The 24,493-nt window shown below is 43.6% G+C and overlaps 1 protein-coding gene across 1 annotated transcript in view; it reads left to right on the forward strand.

Annotated features, from left to right (window-relative positions):
• The first annotated feature begins 4,292 nt into the window (after positions 1-4,292).
• The window catches only part of syndig1l (synapse differentiation inducing 1-like), a 34,017-nt gene continuing 13,816 nt past the window's right edge, over positions 4,293-24,493 (forward strand). Inside the window, exon 1 of the mRNA XM_056295029.1 lies at positions 4,293-4,802. Coding sequence (XP_056151004.1) covers positions 4,293-4,802 — 510 coding nt within the window. The remainder of the gene's footprint in view (positions 4,803-24,493) is intronic.

Raw genomic sequence — 24,493 nt, forward strand, 5'->3', positions numbered from 1 at the left:
TCTAATGGGGTTGAGGCACACAGGGGTATCAGTCGGCCGGCGTGTTAGTGATGCCACGGTCCCACTCCTGCACTGCCGCACCTTCACTCTCGCAGGTAGTGCACTAATCTATTCTCTCTTTGTCAGACACCCTTGGGTGCTGTTGCACGCCGGCACGCCAGTAGTCCACACATGCACGAGCCGAGCTTCTGCGACGTCTCTTCTGTGTTCTCTGCTTTCTTACCCGAACGTTTTGCTCACCGTGATCTGAGCATCAAACTCATGCACCACCCATGCCAGTCATAGTTCCTAGGTTGCTGAACAGCTGACGCACCCATATCACATTTTTTTTGGATGGCGTGTCCTTGTGTACTTATGTCCTTTGTGTTAAGGCAGAGAAGGCCGGAGCACAAGCATTTCATCGTATTCTATACATGACAATAAAGTTGAACTTGAACTTGAGCCACAGTGCTTCTGTCCCTTACACCACCACCCCAACTCCATCCCAACCCACCCAACCCACCCTCAGATGTGCCTCCCAGTTTTGAGTTTTGTTGTTTTTTTTTTTGTTTTTTTTTTCATTCCAGCCTTGACAGCACAAGCATGCTTAAACATGAGCTCGCGCTCTCTTCCTCCTGCTCTTTGGCTTTGTTGTTTGGAGGCCACAAACCCACCCAGTCTAACACACACACACACACACACACAAACCCAACCACCCAACACACACACTGACACACAACCCCCCCCCCCACACACACACACACAAACCCAACCACCCAACACACACACTGACACACTAACCCACACACATACACACACACACACACACTGACACACAACCCCCCCCATACACACACACACACACAAACCCAACCACCCAACACACACACTGACACACAACCCCCCCCACCACATACACACACACATACACACAAACCCAACCACCCAACACACACACTGACACACTAACCCACACACATACACACACACACACACACACACACACACACACACACTGACACACAACCCCCCCCCCCCCACACACACACACACACACACACACACAGACCTAAAGAAAAGCGGGGTGGAAACCATGTTGGTTTCTATGACACCTATCCCGACTGACTCGGAGGTGTTCTGCACCGCTCGGCTCGCAGACAGTCGATTTAGTCACACCTAAATTCCAATTTGTCCTGAAAACACCCTGCATCTACAGCAAACGGAAACCCTTTTATTGGAAGCATGACAACCAAAAAGATACAGCAGTGTTTCACTGAGTAATGATGTAAAAAGAAAGCCGCGGTGCTCTCGCTGCAGCCGAGGAGAGTAGGAGTTGGATGCTCATGGAAACAGAAACAGGGAAGACTTTGAATCGCTAAAGAAAGCATCCAAAAGACCCATTTCTGAATCACAGGCCTTTGCATAGGGCCGTAAGTGGCCACAGCGTCTGGCCACTCAGCCTAGGTCACTCCAAAGATGAACAATTTATTGCCATTTTTGTATGCTAAGCCTCATAAATCTCAAGCGTCATCTCCCTTCTTCAGGGGCAACAGATGACGAGGAACTGAAACTTTAGAGGACAAGCTTTGATTCTCTATCCGAGACCAAGTCTGGAACACAGGGACTGTTGCATAAATGCTATCCTTGACATGCGACGACCCAGATGAAGAGAAAACATCTGATGCATTTCGTGACGCGATTCATATCCGTCCCAGAAAGTTGAATCGGTTCATCTGGACACAACGTTTATTATTGAGAGAGAAACGTTTCATCACTCATCTAGGTGGCCTGTTCAGTCTCAACTGACTGCAGGTATCCCACCCTTATAAACCATACAGTGGCATAATGACTGAAACCAACGATCGGTTTCATATGCAAATTACCGTGACCATTAGCTAGAGTTTCAATATTCGCAGAGGATTTGGGAACGGTTGCAATCACAGCGTTGTAAGATGGTGACGGATGTACTCTTAGGATCCCTTTGGTTCAGGGATGCTCGTTCCCTCTTCACATAGATGGCCATCTCACAGTGCTGTGATTGCAACCATTCCCCAATCCTCTGTGAAAAGTACACATAGCCATTGTAACTCTAGTTAATGCTGATGGTAATTTGCATATGAAACTGATCATTGGTTTCAGATGTTGTTGTTTATAAGGGTGGGGATACCGGCAGTCAGTTGAAGAGGTCACCTAGATGGGTGATGAAACATGTCTCAATAAACGTTGTGTCCAGATGAACCGATTCAACTTGCTGTGATTTTCTTGCCTGGATTGTTGAGCATGCATAAAGACTTTTCGTATTGGTTTTCATGTCAGTGTATCAGAACCATGCACAGCCCAGGAAATGCACAGCCAGAGCCCAGTGACTCCGGCACCTCACCACCACTTATTTTCAATTTGTGTATGTTTTTAGCGGAGTGGCTCAGCAACCAAAACTCTCACCCTTTTAATTGAATAGGCTCAAGAACTGTGTGAGCTTCGAGCCCTAGAGCTGTTGACCAAAAGGGGCGATGGTGTGGAACAACAATGTCGATATGGTAAGGCAGAGCAGATCAGGCGTAGAAGGACCCTTAAAACTTTGTTGGCTTTACAGCCGTTCACTGTACTCTGGTGGGTCTGGGAGCATGGAACTGGTGTTTTATTCAAGGGACATACAGCAAGGAAGACACAGGTTCTCCCCGGAGGAGACAAGGGTTAGAGAGCGAGAGAGACAGAGAGCGAGAGAGAGAGCGAGAGAGAGATGAGAAACAGAGTCCATAAATAGAAAGTATGGGAAGAGGCTGTGGAGCGTACGTGAGATATGCACTGTATGCATCTTATGGAATGATTGAACACAGAAGTGAGTGAGTGAGTGAGTGTGTGTGTGTGTGTGTGTGACACACACTGGTGTAGTTGGTGATAAGACATTGCAGGACATCACCGGATACCCAGTTGATGTCCTTCTTCTAACCCACATGGACATTTCTATCTGTCCTATGGGAGACTTTTCCACTTGGAACACAATTACATAACTCCATACTGCATGGGACTGAATAAATCATGATGGCAGGAATGGGTAGAAGGCTATGTCTTGATATTCCAGTACTACTCCATAGAAAGAGTCTAAATTTGGGCCTCGTATACAAAGAGAATGAAAGTTTCTCTTTCAGATGACTGCTACGTGTAATGTTTAATGTTTCATGCAAGATGAAAACCATTATATTTTGTTTTCTGACCATGAATCGGTAAAGGTTTTGGATTTAATTTTTAAAAAAAATATGGAGTTTTGCATGATATCATTAGTGCACAGGTTATTCTCTGAAACAACACAATAACATTCATATTCCCTTTGTCATTATCGTGTCGTCTTCTATTAGCAATAAACTCTCAATATGTCTTGCAGCATTGCAGTAAGCCAGCCGTACACAATGAGGTCATGACCTCAGAAATAATCTGCTCTTGGCATTTCTGTTTTAATCGGAGATTAATCAATTAAAGGTTAGGTGCCGGAAACTGAGGCACAGGGAACCAGTGCAAAGGTTTTTGTTTTTTGTTTTCTTTTGGTCCCCTGGTGCAGACTGGAAAACGGTCATGTCATGCATGGAAAAACAGGTGAAATGTGTCATTATCATAATGATAATTTTCAGCATAATGTGTTTGTGTCTAGCTGCTGCTGATTAACACCTGTCTGTCAAGCGATGAAGCGATGAGCTCGTTGGGGTCGCTCACTCGTGACATCAGGTTTTGAGCAAAAGCATGCACCAACGCATGCACACAGGCGTGTGTGTACATGCACACGCAATGCACCGCTTCTGTTAATGCTCGATGTGCATTTTGAATTGATGGTAAAGCTTTGATGTATGACTGCTTTCAGAGGTGTGTGTGTGTGTGTGTGTTCGTGCATGTGTGCGTGTGCGTGCGTGCTTCTGTAGGTGTGTAGAGTGACAATAAAGCTCACGCTAATGGAAGCATCTGCAAAGTGAGGCACTTGACAAATGCTATGCTTTTAACGCTTGTTATTGCCGTGGGAGCGACAAGCTAAACTTTGATCTGAGGCGAGCAAGTCTTTGGCAAACCGTTACCTCGTATCGATGTCAAATGGATGTTGCTTTTTGTCCTCTAATATTAACTTGGACCCTTTCTTTGATGACGCCTCTCCCTCTTCTGTCTCCCATCTCTTTCAGCGAGCGCATTGCCATTAGCGCCTTTGTTCCCCTCACCGCACGCCACTGAAGACCTCCTCATCCTGTTCTCACGCCCCTCCCTCCGTTGCCCCTCCAGAACTAACGTCACCGAAACCGGCCCTCCCGCTGACCTTTTTGACCCCCGTCGCCATGGAGAATCTTAGCGAGCTGCAGAACCCCTTGCTAGACAAGAACAGCAAGCACATGGTCAGCGGCTACGGAGGCGACTTCCCCAACAACCAGTACCAGGAAAACATCATCAATTATTTCGTCGGAGGCGGGGGGGTGGGCATGGGAGGGGGAGGGAAGGTGAACAACGGCAACGTGGTCAGTGGAGGAGGCACTGCCACCAACGGCAAGATGAAATCCCAGCAGCTTTTGGACGCCACCTCTCTGCACCTGGCGGTGGAGGCCTTCTACAGGCCCAACTTCATCCTGTACAAGGAGGACAGTGGCAGCATCAAGGCTAAGGAATACAAAAGTGAGTGCTGCGAGACTACTTTCACGGAGAAGAAGGGGAAGGAGGCGTGCAGCACCATGGCCGGGGGGGACGCGCCCGCCCCAGAGGAACCCCAGCCCAAGATGCTAGAGGACAGCGAGCATGTAAAGATCCAGACGGTCTCGTACGAGGTGGAGGAGGAGGAATACGTGGAGTATGAGGTGAGAGAGAGGGATTTGAACAAGAGAAATGAAAAGAAACAGCTCACATACCAATGCTGATTTGTGTGTGGGTGTGCGAGTGAAAAGAGCGTGAGAGAGGAAGAGCGAGCATGCCTGTTTGGCATTAATGTGTGCACCTTTTTGTTATGACACCAAAGGATTAGGCTGCCAGGATCAGAGGGACATTTTTCTAACCATAAATCCCATTTGATCTACTGACCTTGACCTCGTTCCTGGACTTTGGTAAAAATCCGTCATTAGACGATAACAGTCCACCCATGCCTGCATCACCTAGTGATATTAGCCGCCGTTCGTTCGGTCTCTCAGGCATAGCCAACAGCACAAAGCACTCGATGGGACTTGGGGGATTAGGCAGGCAGCAGTGCAAAGGAGAGCCTTTGGCCATCAACCAGAGAAGCAATACTGTAGGCCTTCTGGACCGACTGCCACACACCTCTGTGTCTGCTAGAATTAACCTGGATGCCTGTGATAAACCTGTAACCACTGAAATGCCAATCAGCATTGTTTATCTACATATAGCAAGGGACCAAACACTACAGAGTGGCAAAATGAAACAAGGCAAGAATAAAAAAAGTGTCCTTGGTTATAAAAAATATGGTTACCCTCTCACTAGATTACCTCTGGGTTTGTTTTTTTTGTGTGTTTTTTTGGGGGGGGGGGTTGTTTTTTTGTTTTTGTTTTTTTTATTCCCCTTTTTCTCCGAATTGTACTTGGCCAATTACCCCACTCTTCCTAGCTGTCCCGGTCGCTGCTCCACCCCCTCTGCCGATCTGGGGAGGGCTGCAGACTACCACATGCCTCCTCCAATACATGTGGAGTCGCCAGCCGCTTCTTTTCACCTGACAATGAGGAGTTTCACCAGGGGGACGTAGCGTATGGGAGGATCACGCTATTCCCCCCAGTTCCCCCTCCCTCCCCAAAACAGGCGCCCCAACCGACCAGAGGAGGAGCTAGCGCAGCGACCAGGACACAACATACCCACATCCAGCTTCCCATCTGCAGACACGGCCAATTGTGTCTGTAGGGACACCCCACCACGGTGGCGGTAATACGGGGATTTGAACCAGAGATCCCCGTGCTGGTAGGCAACGGAATAGACCACCACACCACCTGGATGCCCGATTACCTCTGTTTTACTCAAAGAGTAAGAACTAAATAAAATAAAAGAAGAAGAAGAAGAAGAAACAAAATAATGCCTCAGGGCTTACATATCCACATGGCCCACTTTATGCCTGAGGACTCTGCTGCTTTTCACATACAGCAGTGGAGCTGGCAACCAGAATAACATGTTGAGCGGTTAGAAATGTCTGTCTCATCACACCACCTTGCATGTAGAAATGGGTGCAAACACACCCATCTCAGAAGTTGTGTTTAAACCTCAAATTATGCATTCAGAATGTTAAGCGAAGATATTACCATACGGCTTGTGGTTTTCCACCAGCTTCCTGTTGGGAAATGAACAAGTGCAAAAAAACAATTAAAAAAAAAATCAAGAAAACTAGATAAGCCTCACAATCAGCTAGTTTGAGAGCGGTCTGTTAAAATACACAGCGGGCTTCATTACTGCAAACGCCCAGCAGCAGACCAATGACACGACGAAGTCTGGGTGTCTGTTACCTCCACAGCCACCTCCATGACACATTACAAGGCCTCGTTCGTGGAATTTCATCCTTTGAAATATGCATGGAGCCCGCCATGTTTTAGCTGGTCAAAATTTAATGAGCAAGTGCTATAGAAAATATTTCCCCTTCAAAGAAAAGCTGCTTGGAAATAGACAGAAGTGTTCGGGTCTTTCTTGAAAGTGGCATCGTAAAAATCATCAGGACTTGTTTTGAAACTATATCCACTTCAGGTTGCTACTCAGAAATTCAAGTTAGTATCGTGTTGTTGTTGTTGCTTTTGTAGTTGTTGTTGTTGTTGTTATTGGTGGTGGTGGTGGTGATGATCTACCTGTTAGGTTTAATGTGCACAGCATTTAAGATAATGGAACTATTCTATTGTGTCTGTTGTGTATGTGGCTGTAACAACTGGCTGTGTGTATGTGTGTGCATGTGTGTGTATGTGTGTGCGTGTGTGTGTGTGTGTGTGTGTATGTGTGTGTATGTTTGTCTTTCAAATATCTGGCAAACACCACTGTCCTTACATGTGAGGGTCTGTGTGCAGTTATTTCAGATACTCAGTTGTTAAAGACTGTATTTATCTCCTGAAAACCTTCAATTCAAAGCTCTCTGAGCTAGAATGTGCTCCTTTTTTTCTTCTTTTTTTTTTTGGAGAAAGAGGTCCAAGAGGGAAAGCTTTATATACTGAGAAAGAGGAAGTTAAGATTAAAATGGAGGAGAGGGTCTGAATTTGATGTATTTCTATCCTGGAGATTTTCAGGCATAACCTAATCAGTTCATCTTAGTCCTTGTGTAGTTGCACAATCACAGTCTGCTGGCTGTAGCAAGGATGCCTGCAACGACCATCCTTCTTTTGATTAAAGCTATGGCAGCCAGGTGAGTTGGTGCAAGCTAAAGCCATTAAGTACAGCAGGCGTTTAGTGGTAATACCTGAGAGAGCATTCTTTACTGTTATTATGAGTATGACAGGGATGCATCAGTACAAGGTGGGTATTATGGCAAGTGTAGAGTATGTGGTTAACAACACATGCATGTTGTCGAAAGCTTTCTTCAAAATGTGTTATATTATACAGAAATGATAATTCCACCACACATCAGCTTTTTTCAAACATGCACACCGGTGCCTCTCAGGAGAAGAACAGCAGCACAGTAGAATGAAGATCACTGGAGCAACACAGTCTAATTGGGCCCTTTATATTAAATGGCTGCAACTTGTCCTGGCCGAATTAGATCGGTTGCAACAGGAAAAGGCTAACATTGCGATGCTACTGCGTCTGCAACTCTGATGAATATACAGTAACATCAAAACGTCAGTCTTGTCCGATTGCACCCAATTAATGAAAAAGGTAGGATTAGACCATGTTTTTCCAGTGATCTTCTTTTTATTATAATAAACATATAATATGTTTGTATGTAGTATGTGGCAGTACCCCTGTAACCAACTCTAAATGTATGGAGGTTTATTATCATTGCCGCTATTTCAACTCGAAAAATCATTGAGGGCTGGCTGGCCCTCATTTGCATTGTTGTCGAGTAGTAGTATAAAATGACTAAGAAAGATACAACATAATACAAAAATACAAGATAAAAGAAAGCAATCAATCAAAACAAGCATATCATTTTTGTTAATTAGTTTTTGCTAGTTTTTCCCCTTATCCCACCCGATTAACCCAATGGTATATGGCCGGAACTCTTGTCGAATAACTCCACTGGCTCACGTTTCCACAGGAAGGAGATAGTCGTAACACCAGCTTCCTTCAAACTCGTGTCGGCTGCACTCGCTATTTTACACGCTGAAGCCTTGCATAGCTTGCATTACCTTCAGGCCGCGAAGGAGACGTAGGGAGAATGCTTTCGGTTGCTTTGCTGCAGGCGCCCAGATGGGCCAGAGGGGCCGCTGGAGAACGACGAGTCCCCGAACACTACACCGATCTACACCCACTATCCCTCGGGTAAGGGTGGCCTAATGAATGCCTTAACCTGTGGACGCTCTGGCCGTGACCGGTTACGGCGAGTCTGGGATACGAACCTCCCAGCCACATGACAAGCGGACTGCAAGAACGGCGGTTTATTCCGCTCGGCCACCAGAGCGGCTAATTAAAACAAGTATAAAAGAACAGTTGATAAAAGATACGAGATGCAACATGCAAAGAAAAAAATCAATCAAAACAGGTACAAACAGGAACTGAATGGTTTGTAATCATAGATTTAAATTGACCAAGAGTGACCATAGTGTTAATTTTTAGGGTGTTTTGTAAAGAGTCAGAGCATAGAAACCAAAAGCAGATCTACTAAGCTCAGTACAAACTTGAAGGACCTGCAGTGAAAGCCAGTCATTAGACTGAGTTTGATGTGGTCCAGAGGACCAAACTAGCATAGATGTGATATAAGATGGCAGCTTCCCAAGAAGGGCCTTGTGGATACACAAATACCTATGCCTATCACGCCTCACAGACAAGAGAAGACCCTCTCAGCTTTATCATACAGGATGCAATGACAAGTGCTATAAACATCACCGGTAATAAACCTGAGGGAAGAATGATAAACAGCATCCAAGAGCTTAAGAGCAGAGGCAGAGGCATGCCTATAAATCACATCATCATAATCCGTAACTGAGAAAAACAGATTCAACAATCCTGTTCCAAGTCAGCGTTAGTAGGAGGAGGGGATCCACTGTCCTCGTCCTCAAAAATATGGCCAGCTGCTGCAAAGTGTCCGTTAAATGCAGAACAGATCTCACTATGATCATATACCCAGCAATCATCAAGCTTGACACAAGTAGGTAGGGAGGCAGCAGAATTGCTTTTATTAAATTTTACCACCTCCCAAAATTTTGCAGGGTTTCAATAAGAGCTAGAGACCACGATTAAATAATAATCAGATTTAGCCTTTCGCACCAGGGACCGTGCATTTATTTCTAATCTTTCCCAGTGTAACCCAGTGGGATGCCTCTTTAGAGCGACCAGCGAGGGACCGAGCTGTGTTTCTTGTCATGAATAAGGTTGATAGTTCAGGGTAAAACCACGGACCGGATCTATTTTCACTCTAATCTTTTTAAAAGGTGCATGCTTATTTCCAACAGGAAGGAATGTTTTTGTAAAAAAAAAAAAAGAAAAAAAATCTAAAGCTGATTCAACATCAGCATTTCCAGATGTAAGATGAATGTCACTATCATAGAGGTCATTTAGAGAAGCTTGTTCATATATATATATATATATATATATATATATATATAAACACTGTTGCTATTCCGCTCCTCATTAATTGAGCACTTATAACACCATTGACGGTTTTGGAAAAAAAAACACTATATATATATATATATATATATATATATATATATATATGGATGGATTCTGACTCTGTGTGTGTGTGTGTGTGTGTGTGTATATATATGTACCAACTTGGCAGCTGATGTGTGCGCGATGCACAAAACAGGCTTGTACTGCTATGAATTACAGTTTTTTCCTACATCTATCTTAATAGTCCACTCTTTTTTTGAGCACTTTCATCAACACTATTGACGGTTTCCAAAAAAAGTGTTATCTATCTATCTATCTATCTATCTATCTATCTATCTATCTATCTATCTATCTATCTATCTATCTATCTATCTATCTATCTATCTATCTATCTATCTATCTATCTATCTATCTATCTATCCACATATATATATATTTGACAGCTGATGATTGCTTATGGCATGAAACAGGCTTGTACTGTCTCATAAAGAATTTACTTGACTCACTGGATTATACACACACACACACACACACACACACACACACACACGCACACACATATGTACATATGTAATTATGTATGAAGGTAAAACTTGCATTCCAATGTGATGAACTTGGAAGTAGTACAAAAAAGATTGAAAACTAAATGCCCATTTACCACCAGAGTACAACATTATCAAAATGCAGCTTGGAGTGTTTCATCAGAATTGGCAACACAGTCAGAATCCATCTTTGTTTTTTGTTTGTTTTGTTTTGTTTTGGGGTTTTTTTGCAGGGACTAGATAACCTTTTATATGATATATAAAATGATCCATATCATGGTAAAGAGCATCTTTGACATAGATTGACTTCTATATGGCCTTTATTAATAGCTGTAGTCTTTATCAGCATTTTGCAGGAAAAACACAGATGATGAGCTGGCTGCCTGGTTTTCCCAAGTTAGCTCAGCAAACAGTTTAGTGTCATAAAATGATGGTTGGAATACCCATCGGCTCATGGGGTTTAAGATAGCTGCTGCAGAAAGCTAATTAATGTCCTCCACATGGTAAACAGTTGACTGTTTGCAAAATTTCTCCAAGTCCCACCTCACTTACTGTTGCTGTTTTTAATGTATGTTCAACATATCTGCTGCTATTACTTAGATGTCACATCAACACTGTAAATACACCAAGCTGACTGTGGATAGTGTACCTTTGACAGGATATAAGTGCCCCTGTTGGTGGTTTCTTTATTGAGTTTAAAGTGTTTTTTCCCCCACAAATTTTAATCCATAGAAAGCACTTATGAAGGTCCGTGCTGGGTCTGGGGAAAGGAATAAAAAGTAATTTACCCTCCTGTCACTCAGCACAGCATGACTCTGCTTTACAGCCTCACCAACAACACCTTTGCACCATTTCCATTTTTCGTTTAGTCCTTTCACAAATGTAGTATTACTTATCGTATTTTGCATCAAAGGTACTCACTGTTGCTTGTAGTTCTGGTTGTCAGAGGAAGTAGGAGGTGCTGATCGGTGGATCCTGTATCGATCATTATTTTGCAAATAGGCAATCCTCTCTGTGTCATGTCAGTCACAAGGCAATGACAGAACGAGGCCTGGATATTCAGTGTCATGGGAAATGCCATTGCTTGCCTGGTTCCTTCTGCATCCCAACAAATGATAGAAAATGAATATCGATCATAAAGAAAATAGGATAGAAGTAGGCGGTGGAATGAAATGTTTGAAATATTGCAAAGTAAAACTTCAAGTTACCAAATATAAGTTCCCAAATATTAAAGTACTTGTTGGGGAAACAGATGGGCCAATTAAAAATATACTCTGGTTCACCAAAATAGTGTTTCTGCTTACTAGTCTGGGTATGTATTTTAGGCATACATCTGCTGAGTCCCTCACTGAATCATTAAATATCCCTAATAGTCAAATATGAGGCGATATTGAAAAACATTCATGATTCAATTATGTTGCCCACTGACGACTGCTAAGCTGTTATGTGAGGAATTTGTAAATTCAATATGATTTAAACACATTATTAAGGCATTGCCAGCTGCAAAAACAGGATCTATCTGGTGCATGTGGGCAAAGAGATGCAGATTGCAGTTCACAGAAGAAAAAAAAGAATCGCTTTATTGGCTTTGGTCTCTGCAGTGCACACAAGTTTGCTGACAGAATAAGTCAAATAGCTCATGAATGAGCCTCTGGCACATTGTCTGAAATTGGTCGGAAACATCAGATGACTGGCCAATTGTCATATGCAAGAAATTGTCTGTCAACTTTTCTGACTGATGGTGTCGGCGTGCCAACAACCTCGTAATCAGCTTTGAAAATGCATCATTTCCAGGCTAGGGTTGCTGCGGAGGTAGTGAGAGGATCTCTGCACTTGATGAGGCGGGGATCACTACAAAGACAACAAAATGGCATCAGTGTTCATGTTCTCCCACCAATCTGAAGCATCAGTAAACAAATTAAACAGTGACGCAGCAGGAATACCCACATACAACACATAATGTATGTGGTCTGCTTGTGGGAACTATGCCCTTCATCACATGACAGTCGGCTTTATAAGAGCACCAGTAACAGCCACCATAACTATAACTTTTAATTCAGGAATGAGACTTCCACATAGCAACTTTACTTTCCTTCTCTGCTAACCTCCAACAATTTTTATTACCTTATATCCAGATTCCTTTTTCGGGTGTGAGTGATAATAGAGTATATTTCTTAAAGGGTCTAAGGATAGGGAATGTCATACATTGTACAAAATGTAATTGTGATTTTCAAGCCCTTCACTTCTTACCTGCATATATAAATATCCATCCATCCATTATCCAAACCGCTTAGCCTGCTCTCAGGGTCGCGGGATGCTGCAGCCTATCCCAGCAGCCATTGGGCGGCAGGCGGGGAGACACCCTGTGGACAGGCTGCCAGGCCATCACAGGGCACACACACACATTCACACCTAGGGACAATTTAGTATGGCCGATTCACCCGACCTACATGTCTTTGGACTGTGGGAGGAATCAGAGCTCCTGGAAGAAACCCATGCAGACATGGGGAGACCTGGGATAACCCCCAAGGTTGGACAACCCCGGGGTTCAAACCCAGGACCTTCCTGCTGTGAGGTGACTGTGCTACGCACTGCGCCACCGTGGTGCCCATATATATATATAGATAGACAGATAGATAGATAGATAGATAGATAGATAGATAGATAGATAGATAGATAGATAGATAGATAGATAGATAGATAGATAGATAGATAGATAGATCGATCGATCGATCGATCGATCGATCGATCGATCGATCGATCTATCTATCTATCTATCTATCTATCTATCTATCTATCTATCTATCTATCTATCTATCTATCTATCTATCTATCTATCTATCTATCTATCTATCTATCTATCTATCTATCTATCTATATATATATATATATATCCTTCATTGATAGCACGCAAGTCTTAAGGGAGGGAAGTGTAGGACCTCTGATTGACCTAAACCAGCACCCCATGAAGCTGAGATGTCCCTACCAGTTTCCTCCTTTGCATTAATCACCTGTTCTCCACCTACTCCAGTAAGGGTCATGGTTTTTCTTATGACTGAGAGGAAAGCACTAAATGTAACTGAATGCTTGCTGCACAGACTTCTGCCTGAGCTAGACATCTCTTTGCTCCTTCAATGCCTTGGTGGTAATCAAAGGAATACATTATCCATCCTCTTATGACCAATACCTGTCTTAGGAATTGCACAGCAACCAGTGGAGGCTCATCCAGCAATGCGGGCAGGTATGCACCAGTAGGTCTCAGTGAAATCGACCTTGTCAGAAGACTAAGAAACATCAAGCAGTGTCTGAGGGCAGAGAATACAGCTCCTAGCAAAACTGTAATTGGCAGGCAGGATTGTCATTATGAATTTGTACTCTCAAAGGGTGAAGGGAGATATGTCCCAGGTAGTCCTACCTAACAAAAGCTACTGCCATCTAACAGCGGCCCAGTGCCAGGAAGGACCAGTACAGCACCGTCCAAATGACTGTCCCCTGACACCAAGAACCGGTCATTATTTTAAATCATGCATCCCCTTCCTTTATATTCAACTTGTGAGGAATTCGAAGAAGACAAAACCCAAAGCTGAAGTGTTCTCCACCTTGGTCCAGTTGGTTAACTCTTGGTATCTTTATGCATGCTCAGTAATCCAGGTAAGGAAATCACAGAAGGTCGAATCAGTTCAGCTGGAAGCAACATTTATCAATAAACGTTGTGTCCAGATGAACTGATTCAACCTTCTGTGATTAGCTATTGGTAAATTCCAATTTCAATTAATAGGTTTTCACTCAGATGGTTAGAAAATGGGACTTCGATGAAGGCCTGGCAAAATAAGGAGATTTCGAAGCCCCTTCAGGATAGAAGATGTGCTTCTTGTTCTGATAACGCTTCAGACTACTGCGAAAATAATCAAGTGTAGTGGTTATGGGGCTACATAATTCCCCTTATTGAGCTAGTAGGAACGTTAGTTTACAGCTGCTGTTTCCTCGGTTCGGGTTTACAGTGACACACTTCCGCTGCGCGGGCTTTTTGCTGTTGTTGTAATGGTGGAAGGAATAAATGGTGCACGTTGTGTAGCCAAAAGAGAAAGTTGTCACGACTCCTGCTTGAGCTCCTCTACACAAGCACATAAAGATCACGTAGAACACAACTTGTCTGTACACAGGAACGTGCAGCGATCACAATGCATTTCCAGCTAGCACTTCCCCAGGCAGCATTGCATTAATGACAGTACATCTTGTGCACTCAAGGGGCTTCCAATCTCCTTATTTTAATTAATAGCTTTGTCACATTTTGATTTACACACGCCTGAGTGAGCAAATGAGCAGCCGATGATTGCCTCGTGTTTTCCAGGATCATACTGGCTTCTCGCTAATTCAAGACCAAAAAATGTACACTGTATGAATTCTGACAATACAAGTCCTCTACATAGCATAGGACATATCAAATAAAGAGCCTTTATGGTCACACGCAGCACACTCCTGAATCTGATTATGTAAAGATGAAAGGATAGGTGGTGGATGTTATGAGAAGGTTCACCATTTAGGGGCGAAGATTAAAATCTGAATTTCAAATTTGAATTCAAAAGTTATAAATGGGAGTCCAGGTAGTGTAGCGGTCTATTCTGCTGCCTACCAACATGGGGATCTGCCGTTCGAATCCCCGTGTTACCGCCGGCTTGGTTGGGCGTCCCTACAGACACAATTGGCCATGTCTGCGGGTGAGAAGCCGGATGTGGGTATGTGTCTCAGTCAGGGTGCCTGTTCAGGGGGGAGGGGGAACTGGGCGCTACGTCCCCCTGGCGAAACTCCTCACTGTCAGGTGAAAGGAAGCGGCTGGTGACTCCACATGTATTGGAGGAGGCACGTGGTAGTCTACAGCCCTCTCCGGATCGGTAGAGGGGGTGGAGCAGCAACTGGGATGGCTTGGAAGAGTGGGGTAATTGGTTGGATACAATTGGGTAGAAAAAGGGGGAAAAAAATCAACAACAAAAAAGTTAGAAATGGAAGAAAAAAAAATGCCGGTCACACTAGCGTGACAGGCTTATCTTTAGCGCTTTGAGTTTAAGTTAAGTTTGATTGTGCTCGGGTAAGAGAAAAAGAAGTGATAAGAACCTCGTCTGTTGAAGTTCATAAGGCCATGTTGAAAGTGCTGTTGTGCTTTTTAATAGGCTGTTATTACTTTGTTGTGTTCTTATCTATCTCGAAGTTTGTGTTTCTTTTGTTTTTTGGTTTTGTCGGAAATGTTTGTTGTTGTTTTTTTTATCGATGTTGCAGTTTCTCAGCCCCGAAAAAAAAAAAACTAATCTTAAGGTGATTTCCCGGTTCAATAAGAGTTGATTAATTAGGAAATATGAATGAGATAAAGATCACGGCAAAATATGCAGAGTTCACTTGAATTTGATCCCATATCACATCCCACTGCTGGCATTTCATGACTTTCTTCATTTTAGTGAGATTAAAACTAAAACCACCGATAAAAAACAATTTCCAGAAAACATGGAAAGGGGTTTTTATCAGTATACTTTCGCTCGATGCAGCTCCAGTGAGTTTTCCGCTGATGATCAGCCTCTTTAATTTTGATGCGTGTGTATGTACCATTGCTCAGCAGGTTGTTAGAGCTGTCCATACATACGTATATGGGAGAAATACTTGTTGCACCGTTTATTCACTAAGAGGAAAAAAAAATCCTCTTGGATCACTACCTGATCTGTCTGAATTACAAAAAACACCACAAAATAACCCCAAACCTCGCTGCTCTCTCTGTCTGGGTGGATATTACCACCGCCAGATAGACGTGACAAGACCGAGAGCCTGGCACACGCAACAGAGCCAGCGCACATCTGTCTCAAAACAACATTAGGAACCTGAAAGGCACACCTAATGTTCTTTTAAACGTAATAGTCAAAGCTTGGCTAACCAGGCGGAATTAAACCATGGTAGAAATTAAAGTGGGCAGCAGGGTGTTTTAATGATGAAGCTAATTGATTTTCAAGCAGGCCCTGTCCAGCCTTCCGCTAAGCTGTCTATGAGCAGAACAACTTTGTACCATTTCTAAGGCAGACCTCGTGACTTGACCCCCCTGTGAAGGTGAGCAAGTGAAAGGGTGTCCTTTTTGGGTCAAAGAAAGTTGAATCAGTTCATGTGGACACAAAATTTATTGTCAGACATGTGTCGTCACTCATCTAAGTGACCTCTTCAGTCTAAACTGACTGCAGGTGTCCCCACCCTTATAAACAATACAATCACAACATTGTAAGATGGCGACAGATGTACTCTTAGCCCCCCCCCCCCATTGTGATTGCAAACATGCACGTAGATGGCCTCTTTGACTCCCCATTCAAACCAGCGTTCCGGGCGTCCAGGTAGCGTGGAGGTCTATTCCGTTGTTACCAACACAGGGATCGTCGGTTCGAATCCCCATGTTACCTCCAGCTTGGTCGGGGGTCCCTACAGACACAATTGGCAGTGTCTGCAGGTGGGAAGCCAGATGTGGGTATGTGTCTTGGTCGCTGCAGTAGTACCTCCTCTGGTCGGTCGGGCGCCTGTTCAGGGGGGAGGGGGAACTGGGGGGAATAGTATGATCATCCCACGTGCTACTGTCACGGCGAGAGCAGAGAGAGGACCCAAGTGGAGACAGCGGAGACAGGTTCCCCTGGCGAAACTCCTCACTGTCAGGTGAAAAGAAGGACTGGTGACTCCACATGTATCAGAGCAGGCATGTGGTAGTTTGCAGCCCTCCCCGGATCAGCAGAGGGGGTGGAGCGGAAGAATGGGGTAATTGGTCGGATACAATTGGGGAGGGAAAGGGGGAACCCCCCCCCCCCCCCAAAAACAGCATTCCTCACTATCAAGTACTTGCCCATCCCCACCCTTGAAAGAGTGGCCACTGGCCTATAGATGGGTGTAGACTGCAGAGTCCTGGCCTGATGCATTAGCTCTTCTGTGTTGTGCAGATTCTGGCAGATAGAAACATCTTTCAGACAGTGTAACAAGTATCTGATAGAGAAAAAACCCAACTTAAGTTCAAGCTCTATGTATGCGTATAAATAAATGTTCAGCTGATATGTACTACAGAAAGGAAGTCAAGCAATGTACATCATCTGAGGAGACCCTGGATGTCTTTGACCTTGCCTTTATGTATTTGGCACATTAACATTTTCTTTTAGTCGTGTAAAAAAAATGGATATGATCCAAAATAGGAGGTGCAATTTCTACTTGTCTGCCATCTGTTACACCCCATTCAAGCCCATGAAATTAGCATGTATCAGCGCATTTCCTGTTCAGGCTGTAATTCAGACAGGTGGTAGTAATGGCTGAGTTCAGTAATATTTCAGCGATAATGAATTTTCCTCATCATTTTCGATCACACCTTTTCTCCGGCACAGATGAAGCGATAATGAAATCAATAGAAAGGTCCGTTTTAAAACAAACACATCACTATCTGTCCCCTAACTCACCCCCCCCCCTAGCATTTTTGATTGGACCAGGTTCGATAGGAGGGGTAATCCATTCTCACTAAATCTGAGGGAACATGAAGCACCATACGTTCATTGAATTCAAATAGCGGCTGTGCTTCACTTCAGTGCACACATATCGCTCCATGTTTGAAGGGCCCTGCACCCAATATGAGAATGTGCCATAATCTAGTGAAATCTCTCCAGGATATCCCATTTCTCACTGAGCAGCAAATGACAAACCAATTTCTTGGATCATTTTGATATAGCACTCAGTGGCTCTGTCTCCCGTGCTTACTGGTGATATTTATTCAATAGTTTGGAGTGGCTGTCTGATCCGTTGACATTTTTAGTTGCATTCTTTGGTTCTCTGACTGAGTACAACAGAACTTCATACATGTCATAGGATATAACTCAAGTCCTGGGTGAATAAATAGAAAGGAGAAAAAAAACATCTATTAAACATCTTTTGAAGCTAAGAAGAACGTATGATTGGATAAGAGTGATCATTCCCTGCAATAATTTTATTCATTTCTTCATTTGTCTACTTACTTTGTCGGTCTATTATTTGATTAGTTAGGTAGGTAGGTAGTTCATTAATTATTCATTTAGAATGGGCTAGATTTGCAAAAAAAGCTATGAGGATTTTATGAAGAAGGTTGCACGACTATTAGCATAAGCATCATTAAAACTTGTCGTGTGAGTGTCTGGGTAGCGTGGCGGTCTATTCCGTTGCCTACCAACACGGGGGACCCGGTTCAAATCCCCCGTGCTGCCTCTGGCTTGGTCAGGCGTCCCTGCAGACAGAATTGGCCGTGTCTGCAGGTGGGAAGCCGGATGTGGGTATGTGTCTTGGTCGCTGCACTAGCGCCTCCTCTGGTTGGCCGGGCGCCTGTTCGGGGGGAGTGGAACTAGGGGGAATAGTATGATCCTCCCACGTGCTACGTCCCCTTGGTGAAACTTCTCACTGTCAGGTGAAAAGAAGTGGCTGGCAACTCCACATATATCAGAGGAAGCATGTGGTAGTCTGCAGCCCTCCCCGGATCGGCAGAGCAGCGACTGGGGCTGCTCAGAAGAGTGGAGTAATTGGCCGGATACAATTGGGGAGAAAAAGGGGTGGGAGAAAAAAGCCTGTTGTATATATGATGCTACATAGATGTTCAGATCAAGACATCTGAACATCTACATAGTATCATACTGCATATAATTTGCAAGCCAAGACAGTTTGCAGAAATTCATTTTTTTTTTGTTTTTTTTTTTTTTGTTTTTGTTTTTTTTTTTTTTTTGCTTCTCCCAGACAGCATTAGTATTACAAGGGGTGGAGGAGGAGTGTTAATTTCCCCCTGAGCCCTGCCTTGATTTGAAAGCCAGCCAAAATTACCTCTGTCTATTTTCATTTCATTTCCATCTGGCGCAGTATCTCAAGTAATCTGATAAATTTTGGATGATCACTTTCGAAAGAAGGTAATTGAGGATATTTGTCCTTCAAAGATGTTTTATGCAAACACAGTAACATGTTTATTCAGATTCAAGGCTATCTGCCACCGACCATTCTACCCAATACAACTAGATATTGTATGACCATGAGGCAATACATGCAGGTGTGAGTGAGATTGCGTGTATTTCATATGCAGTAGCTGACAGACATTGACAAGTCAGGTCTGCTGAACCCTGCGTTAGCATTTAATCCACCCATTCCCCATTGACTCATTTTGATATTACCCTTAAAGCTTTTCTCGTATCACTCTAGTTGTATTTGTGTACAGGGGAAAAGCACCTTAGATTTCTCCACTTTCTCCTATTGCACACAAAAACTGCAATTTGAGCACCCAGTCAACATAACACGCCAGTCATCAGCGTGGAGATGTATGTGCTAAAAACCTCTGGCTCCAACTATTTAACTTGTCAAAGAAAATATCACATCTGTGCTCTCATACAGCATGAAAAACATTAACCGTGTAAATCCTACATGTGACTTTTTGATGCACTTGTACAGCTTATTCTTGCAGTATACAATACAACGCACCAAAGCTAGAGTTGCGAACTCTTTAGCAGCCAAGCAAAGTTGGTTTTAATACTGGAATTTGAGCAAAGCTCCAGAAAAAGGAACAATGCAGCACAGTATCAGCTTCCTGCCAGACTCCACTGCTGCTTTATTAATCCTCGCCTGAACTGCAGCGTAGAGTATTAAAAAGTAAATAACTAGGAAGACACCTCAGTAATGCAATGAGTTTTGCTTCATATTACCCTCAAGGGTGATTACACATCACAAATATGAACAGCATACAAGGAATAGACTTATGCAATGCTTCCCATTGTTTGGTTTGCTGGCTTTAGATATACAAAAGGATGTTTTGGGGTCATCTTGTATACAGAGTTAAGGTTGGTAGCAGTTGATTTGTTGTCAGCAAAGTAGAATTAGCATGCTGTTACATTTGACTTGCGGTGATGGATCTGACATTGTCTGGCTTTTAGATGTCCAGCATTTCTTAGTTGATTCACATCACTCGCTGACAGTGATGGGACCCAGAACTTTTATATCACAGAAGACCCTGCCTCAAGGCTTGTCCGCCTCGCATCCCATCTCTGTCCCTCTCTATTTGCCTGGTGGGCTGGATTTGACACCTTCTCATTGGGTGTGAATATGTAATACAGCCACGCTGCCTCGCCATATCCCATATTAAATGGCCACTGCCACAGGCTAATCAATTACCCGCTAAATTATTGATGCCAGACGCTTCACCCTAATGTTGCTGCAATCTCCGTCAGAGTGGCTGCAGACTAATCTCAGCAGGCAGAGGCTGGGATCTCTGAGGACGCTGAACTCCCAGCAGCCTCAGACTGGGACTCAGACTTTGTAGTGCAGCATCCTTGTGTGAAATCCTGCACTTTTTCAGTTCAAGCTAAATGTATTTAAGGAGTGAGAGCTTGCTTTGTGGCTGGTTGATTGTGTGGCCTGTGTGCTTTCACTCCAATGGTTAACTTATGCGACCTAAAGGAAACTTATTTACTGTCTACAAGAGAGTGTTTCTTCCCAACTGCATTCAATATATTATGTATGATCTGGACTGTCAAATAAATCCCCAAATGTATGTTTACTGCACTGACTGCACCCTCCTGTTTATGTGCTCTGAGCTCAATGCCTCAAGTAATGTTAAGATAATAAAAATACAGTCCTGCTGAGCATCTGAGGCATTTTCCTCTCTCAAATGGTGAGAATTTATTGTTGTTACCATTGGGGAACATTGGAGGGGGAGGTCTATAAGTCTGTGTAATGTTATTACACAAAGGAAAAGTGATTTCTTTGTTTTGAGTCATGACAGTAGGCAAACCGTGTAACTACGCCTTGGAAAATGAATGCACATTATTATTTTATTACGTGTGTATTATTCATGGTAAACATGGTACACCTATTGTAGCCAGAGTATACAGTCTGGAGACCACCTGTTAGATTAACTGTCATCTATGGGCCACAGGACCATATATAAAAAAAAAAAGTTTTCTTTTTTTAAATGAAAGTACAGTGGACAGTTGACTCAAGTTTGGTATTTCTTATTAGCTCATACAGTTGACAGGGAACGATAATATTAGTTCAGACGAGGGGGGGGGAGTTGACACATGATGGTGCAGTAGAGGAACTCAACTCAGAATTTCAATTACCTTTTACACATCACAGGCACAACCACGCTGCAACAGCATGTTCGTCAACCCACAGTGGGTCAAAACTGCCCTGAAAAACTAAAATATGCGCCCGGGTAGCATAGCGGTCTATTCTGTTGTCTGCCAACACGGGGATCACCAGTTCAAATTCCCGTGTTACCTCCGGCTTGGTTGGACGTCCCTACAGACACAACTGGCCGTGTCTGTGGGTGGGAAGCTGGATGTGGGTATGTGTCCTGGTTGCTACACTAGCGCCTCCTCTGGTCGGTCGGGGCACCTGTTCGGGGGGGGAGGGGGATCTGGGGGAAATAGCGTGATCCTCCCACGCGCTACGTCCCCCTGGCGAGACTCCTCAGTATCAGGTGAAAAGAAGTGGCTGGCGACTCCACATGTATCTGAGGAGGCATGTGGTAGTCTGCAGCCCTCCCAGATCGGCAGAGGGGGTGGAGCAGCGCATGGGTGGCTCGGAAGAGTCGGGTATTTGGCCGGATACAATTGGGAGAAAAAGGAGGGAGGAAAAAAAAACTAAAATAAACTTGGGGTGGAAATACCATGGCCAGACACTTGTCATCATGATCAAACCCTCTGTGATGGAGTGGTCCGCTGTGGTCCTTGAGTGCAGTGAAACTCATACATACGGCTGTTGAGCCCAGACGCCGTGTAAATCAAACGTCCTTATTAACAGCTCAATAAAGCTTTTTTTTTTTTATACCAGCTGTCCCTGTCACCAGCACTCTATCACACTGCCTGATAAATTACAAACTCTTACCACAGGAACTCATTCACACCCAGGGCCACAGGCACCTGCCCTGGCATAACTTAACATGGCCATCTGGAGCGTGGCGAGATACACAGCAGGACTAAGTTGTGTTGATGTTGAATTAGAATGCGTGGGGAGCGCGACTGACAGTTTTCTTGGCTGGAGCTGCCTTACCACTACTGACAGAGGGGCCAGGTGACCTGGAGATCCTGTGCTAAGGGAACATGCAGCCCCTTATGTAGGAACGTAATTAGTTGAGAGACGACTATTAAGGGGCCAAAGATCCCTGTGACCCACTCTTCTACCTGCTTTCCATTCAAATCACTAATTTTTCTAAGGATTTTGAAACCAGCAAATATAATATAATAATATGTAATAATATACAATAGTAATAATATAATATAATATAATATAATAAGATAGTGTTATACATGATTTTGGTCATTTCACATAAACTTAGACGGCATGATGGTTGTAAATTTACCCAAAATAGTATGGGCACATGTTTCACCATTGCCCCCTGCACGACTCTTCATTAATTAACTTCAGTTATGAATGCAGATAAGTGATTGAATCCTGTTGGCTTGTGGAGCGGTTCCCCGATTGTCTGCATCCAAAACCTTTCAATTCACTTTACCTTTGAGTATCCTTAGAGTAACAGGATAAATAATAAGACATGTGTCTCTGCAAAGCAATGGATATTGCTTAATGTAGGTACCTTTTAACGTTGTTTTAGAATGGTGCGATATAAACAACGTTTATTATTATTATTAATTTCAGCTACTGTGTTTGGCTATGTGGCAAATGTTTAAAAAGGGGACTCAAATTCCCCTTTTTAATCATCATTTATCACCATTTAAAAGGGGGACTCAAAGTGATTCAGCGCCTTAATGAGGTTTTAAATTCACTCATGATACATTAATGGTGTTTTATCCTCCATATTGGTGTTACTGGGAACCTCTTCTTATCTATACAGAAATGTAACTGGTTTCCTTTAGGTTGTAAGCAGGCTTCCACTATATAACCTTTAATTGTGCTGCTTTCTATGGACCTAGAAGATCCAAGGAGACCCAGTTTGATCAGCTGCGATACGCCAATGATAAATTACACACAAACCTTGTTCCTGCTAAGAGCTGCTACTTCATGTGAAGACCTTTGGGATCTCATCTAAGGGGGCAGACACGTTCGTTACATCTGTTCATTTTTCTGAGCATGTCAGGAGCATGAAGCAAGAACTTAGCTCTTTCATAATTTCTGTGTATCCTCAAAGAGCCGTGTGACCTTGGGGCATAAATAACAATCATGAGCCGCTTTCAAAGGCATGATTTCGATGCGCAGTTGACATTCCTACGGCTGCTTTGCAAATTAACGTACAAAACAGTGTTTTGCAAGCAAGTGTGAGAAGTTGCAAAGGCAGCCATTTGGGCAGCACATTCCTCAATTCATGTTGGCCTCGTGCATCTCTGTATTGGTGCGCGTGAACCATCAAAGTGCGAGTGAGCGGTACTACAAAAGAGCGGTCATGGTGCAAGACTACCAGGCATTTTCTCTGGTTAAAAGCAAAATAGTGGGGTACTATAAAGGCACTAATTTTCTTCATCTTGTGGAGGCAATTTGGTAACAAATAAATGACACTGACCCTCTTCCTGGTCGTACTGTCGTGGTGGAGTGGTGAGACCATCCATTAGTTGTTCATTATCTATCAAGCCTGTAGCCCCATGTTGACAGTATGAATGCACCACTAGACATATCTGGGAGCAGCTAGCAGCACCAGCATGCATAGTCGTTAGGAGGCAGGTTGGGAGGCTGGGAATGAATGACAACACACATGCACACATTCCAAAAAAAAAGAAGGTAGACAATTGGTAAACAGAATTTGACTGTAGCATCTCAGTAATTCAAACGTGAATTGGGCTTAGTGACCTCTAATGTTTAGCTTGGCGCAGATTGCAGGGTGTTGGTGGGAAATATTTGCGTCACATGGATTTGGGAAGTAATAAGAATTAATGGTGTAATCATACTATGATAATCATTGCATGCGACAGCTTTGCTGAGGGATCAGGGTCTGCGATGGATTTTTCTCTTTTCATCGGCTTTGGACCTGTTGGAGGGTATATGATTAATGTCCTCACTGTAGATCCAGTCAGGCTCTGTCTGTGCGGACTGTTTGTCAGTATTACGGTATTAGTCGACCTCATTTGTCACATGTAAGCTTGTCTACCGTATCTATTTGTCTCTTCATTGTGGTAAGCCTGTGAGTCCCCCCTCCAGCCATTTGGATCTGTTGTTAATGTTCTTTTCCTTCCTTAATAACCAGAGGCCAGTGTAGATATTATCAGTGAGCCTTTAGGTGTAGCAGAGCAGAGCTGGCTGTGTGGAGATTGCAGAATACT

Source organism: Lampris incognitus, chromosome 15 (genome assembly GCF_029633865.1).
Source record: "Lampris incognitus isolate fLamInc1 chromosome 15, fLamInc1.hap2, whole genome shotgun sequence".
NCBI classification, from domain to species: domain Eukaryota; kingdom Metazoa; phylum Chordata; class Actinopteri; order Lampriformes; family Lampridae; genus Lampris; species Lampris incognitus.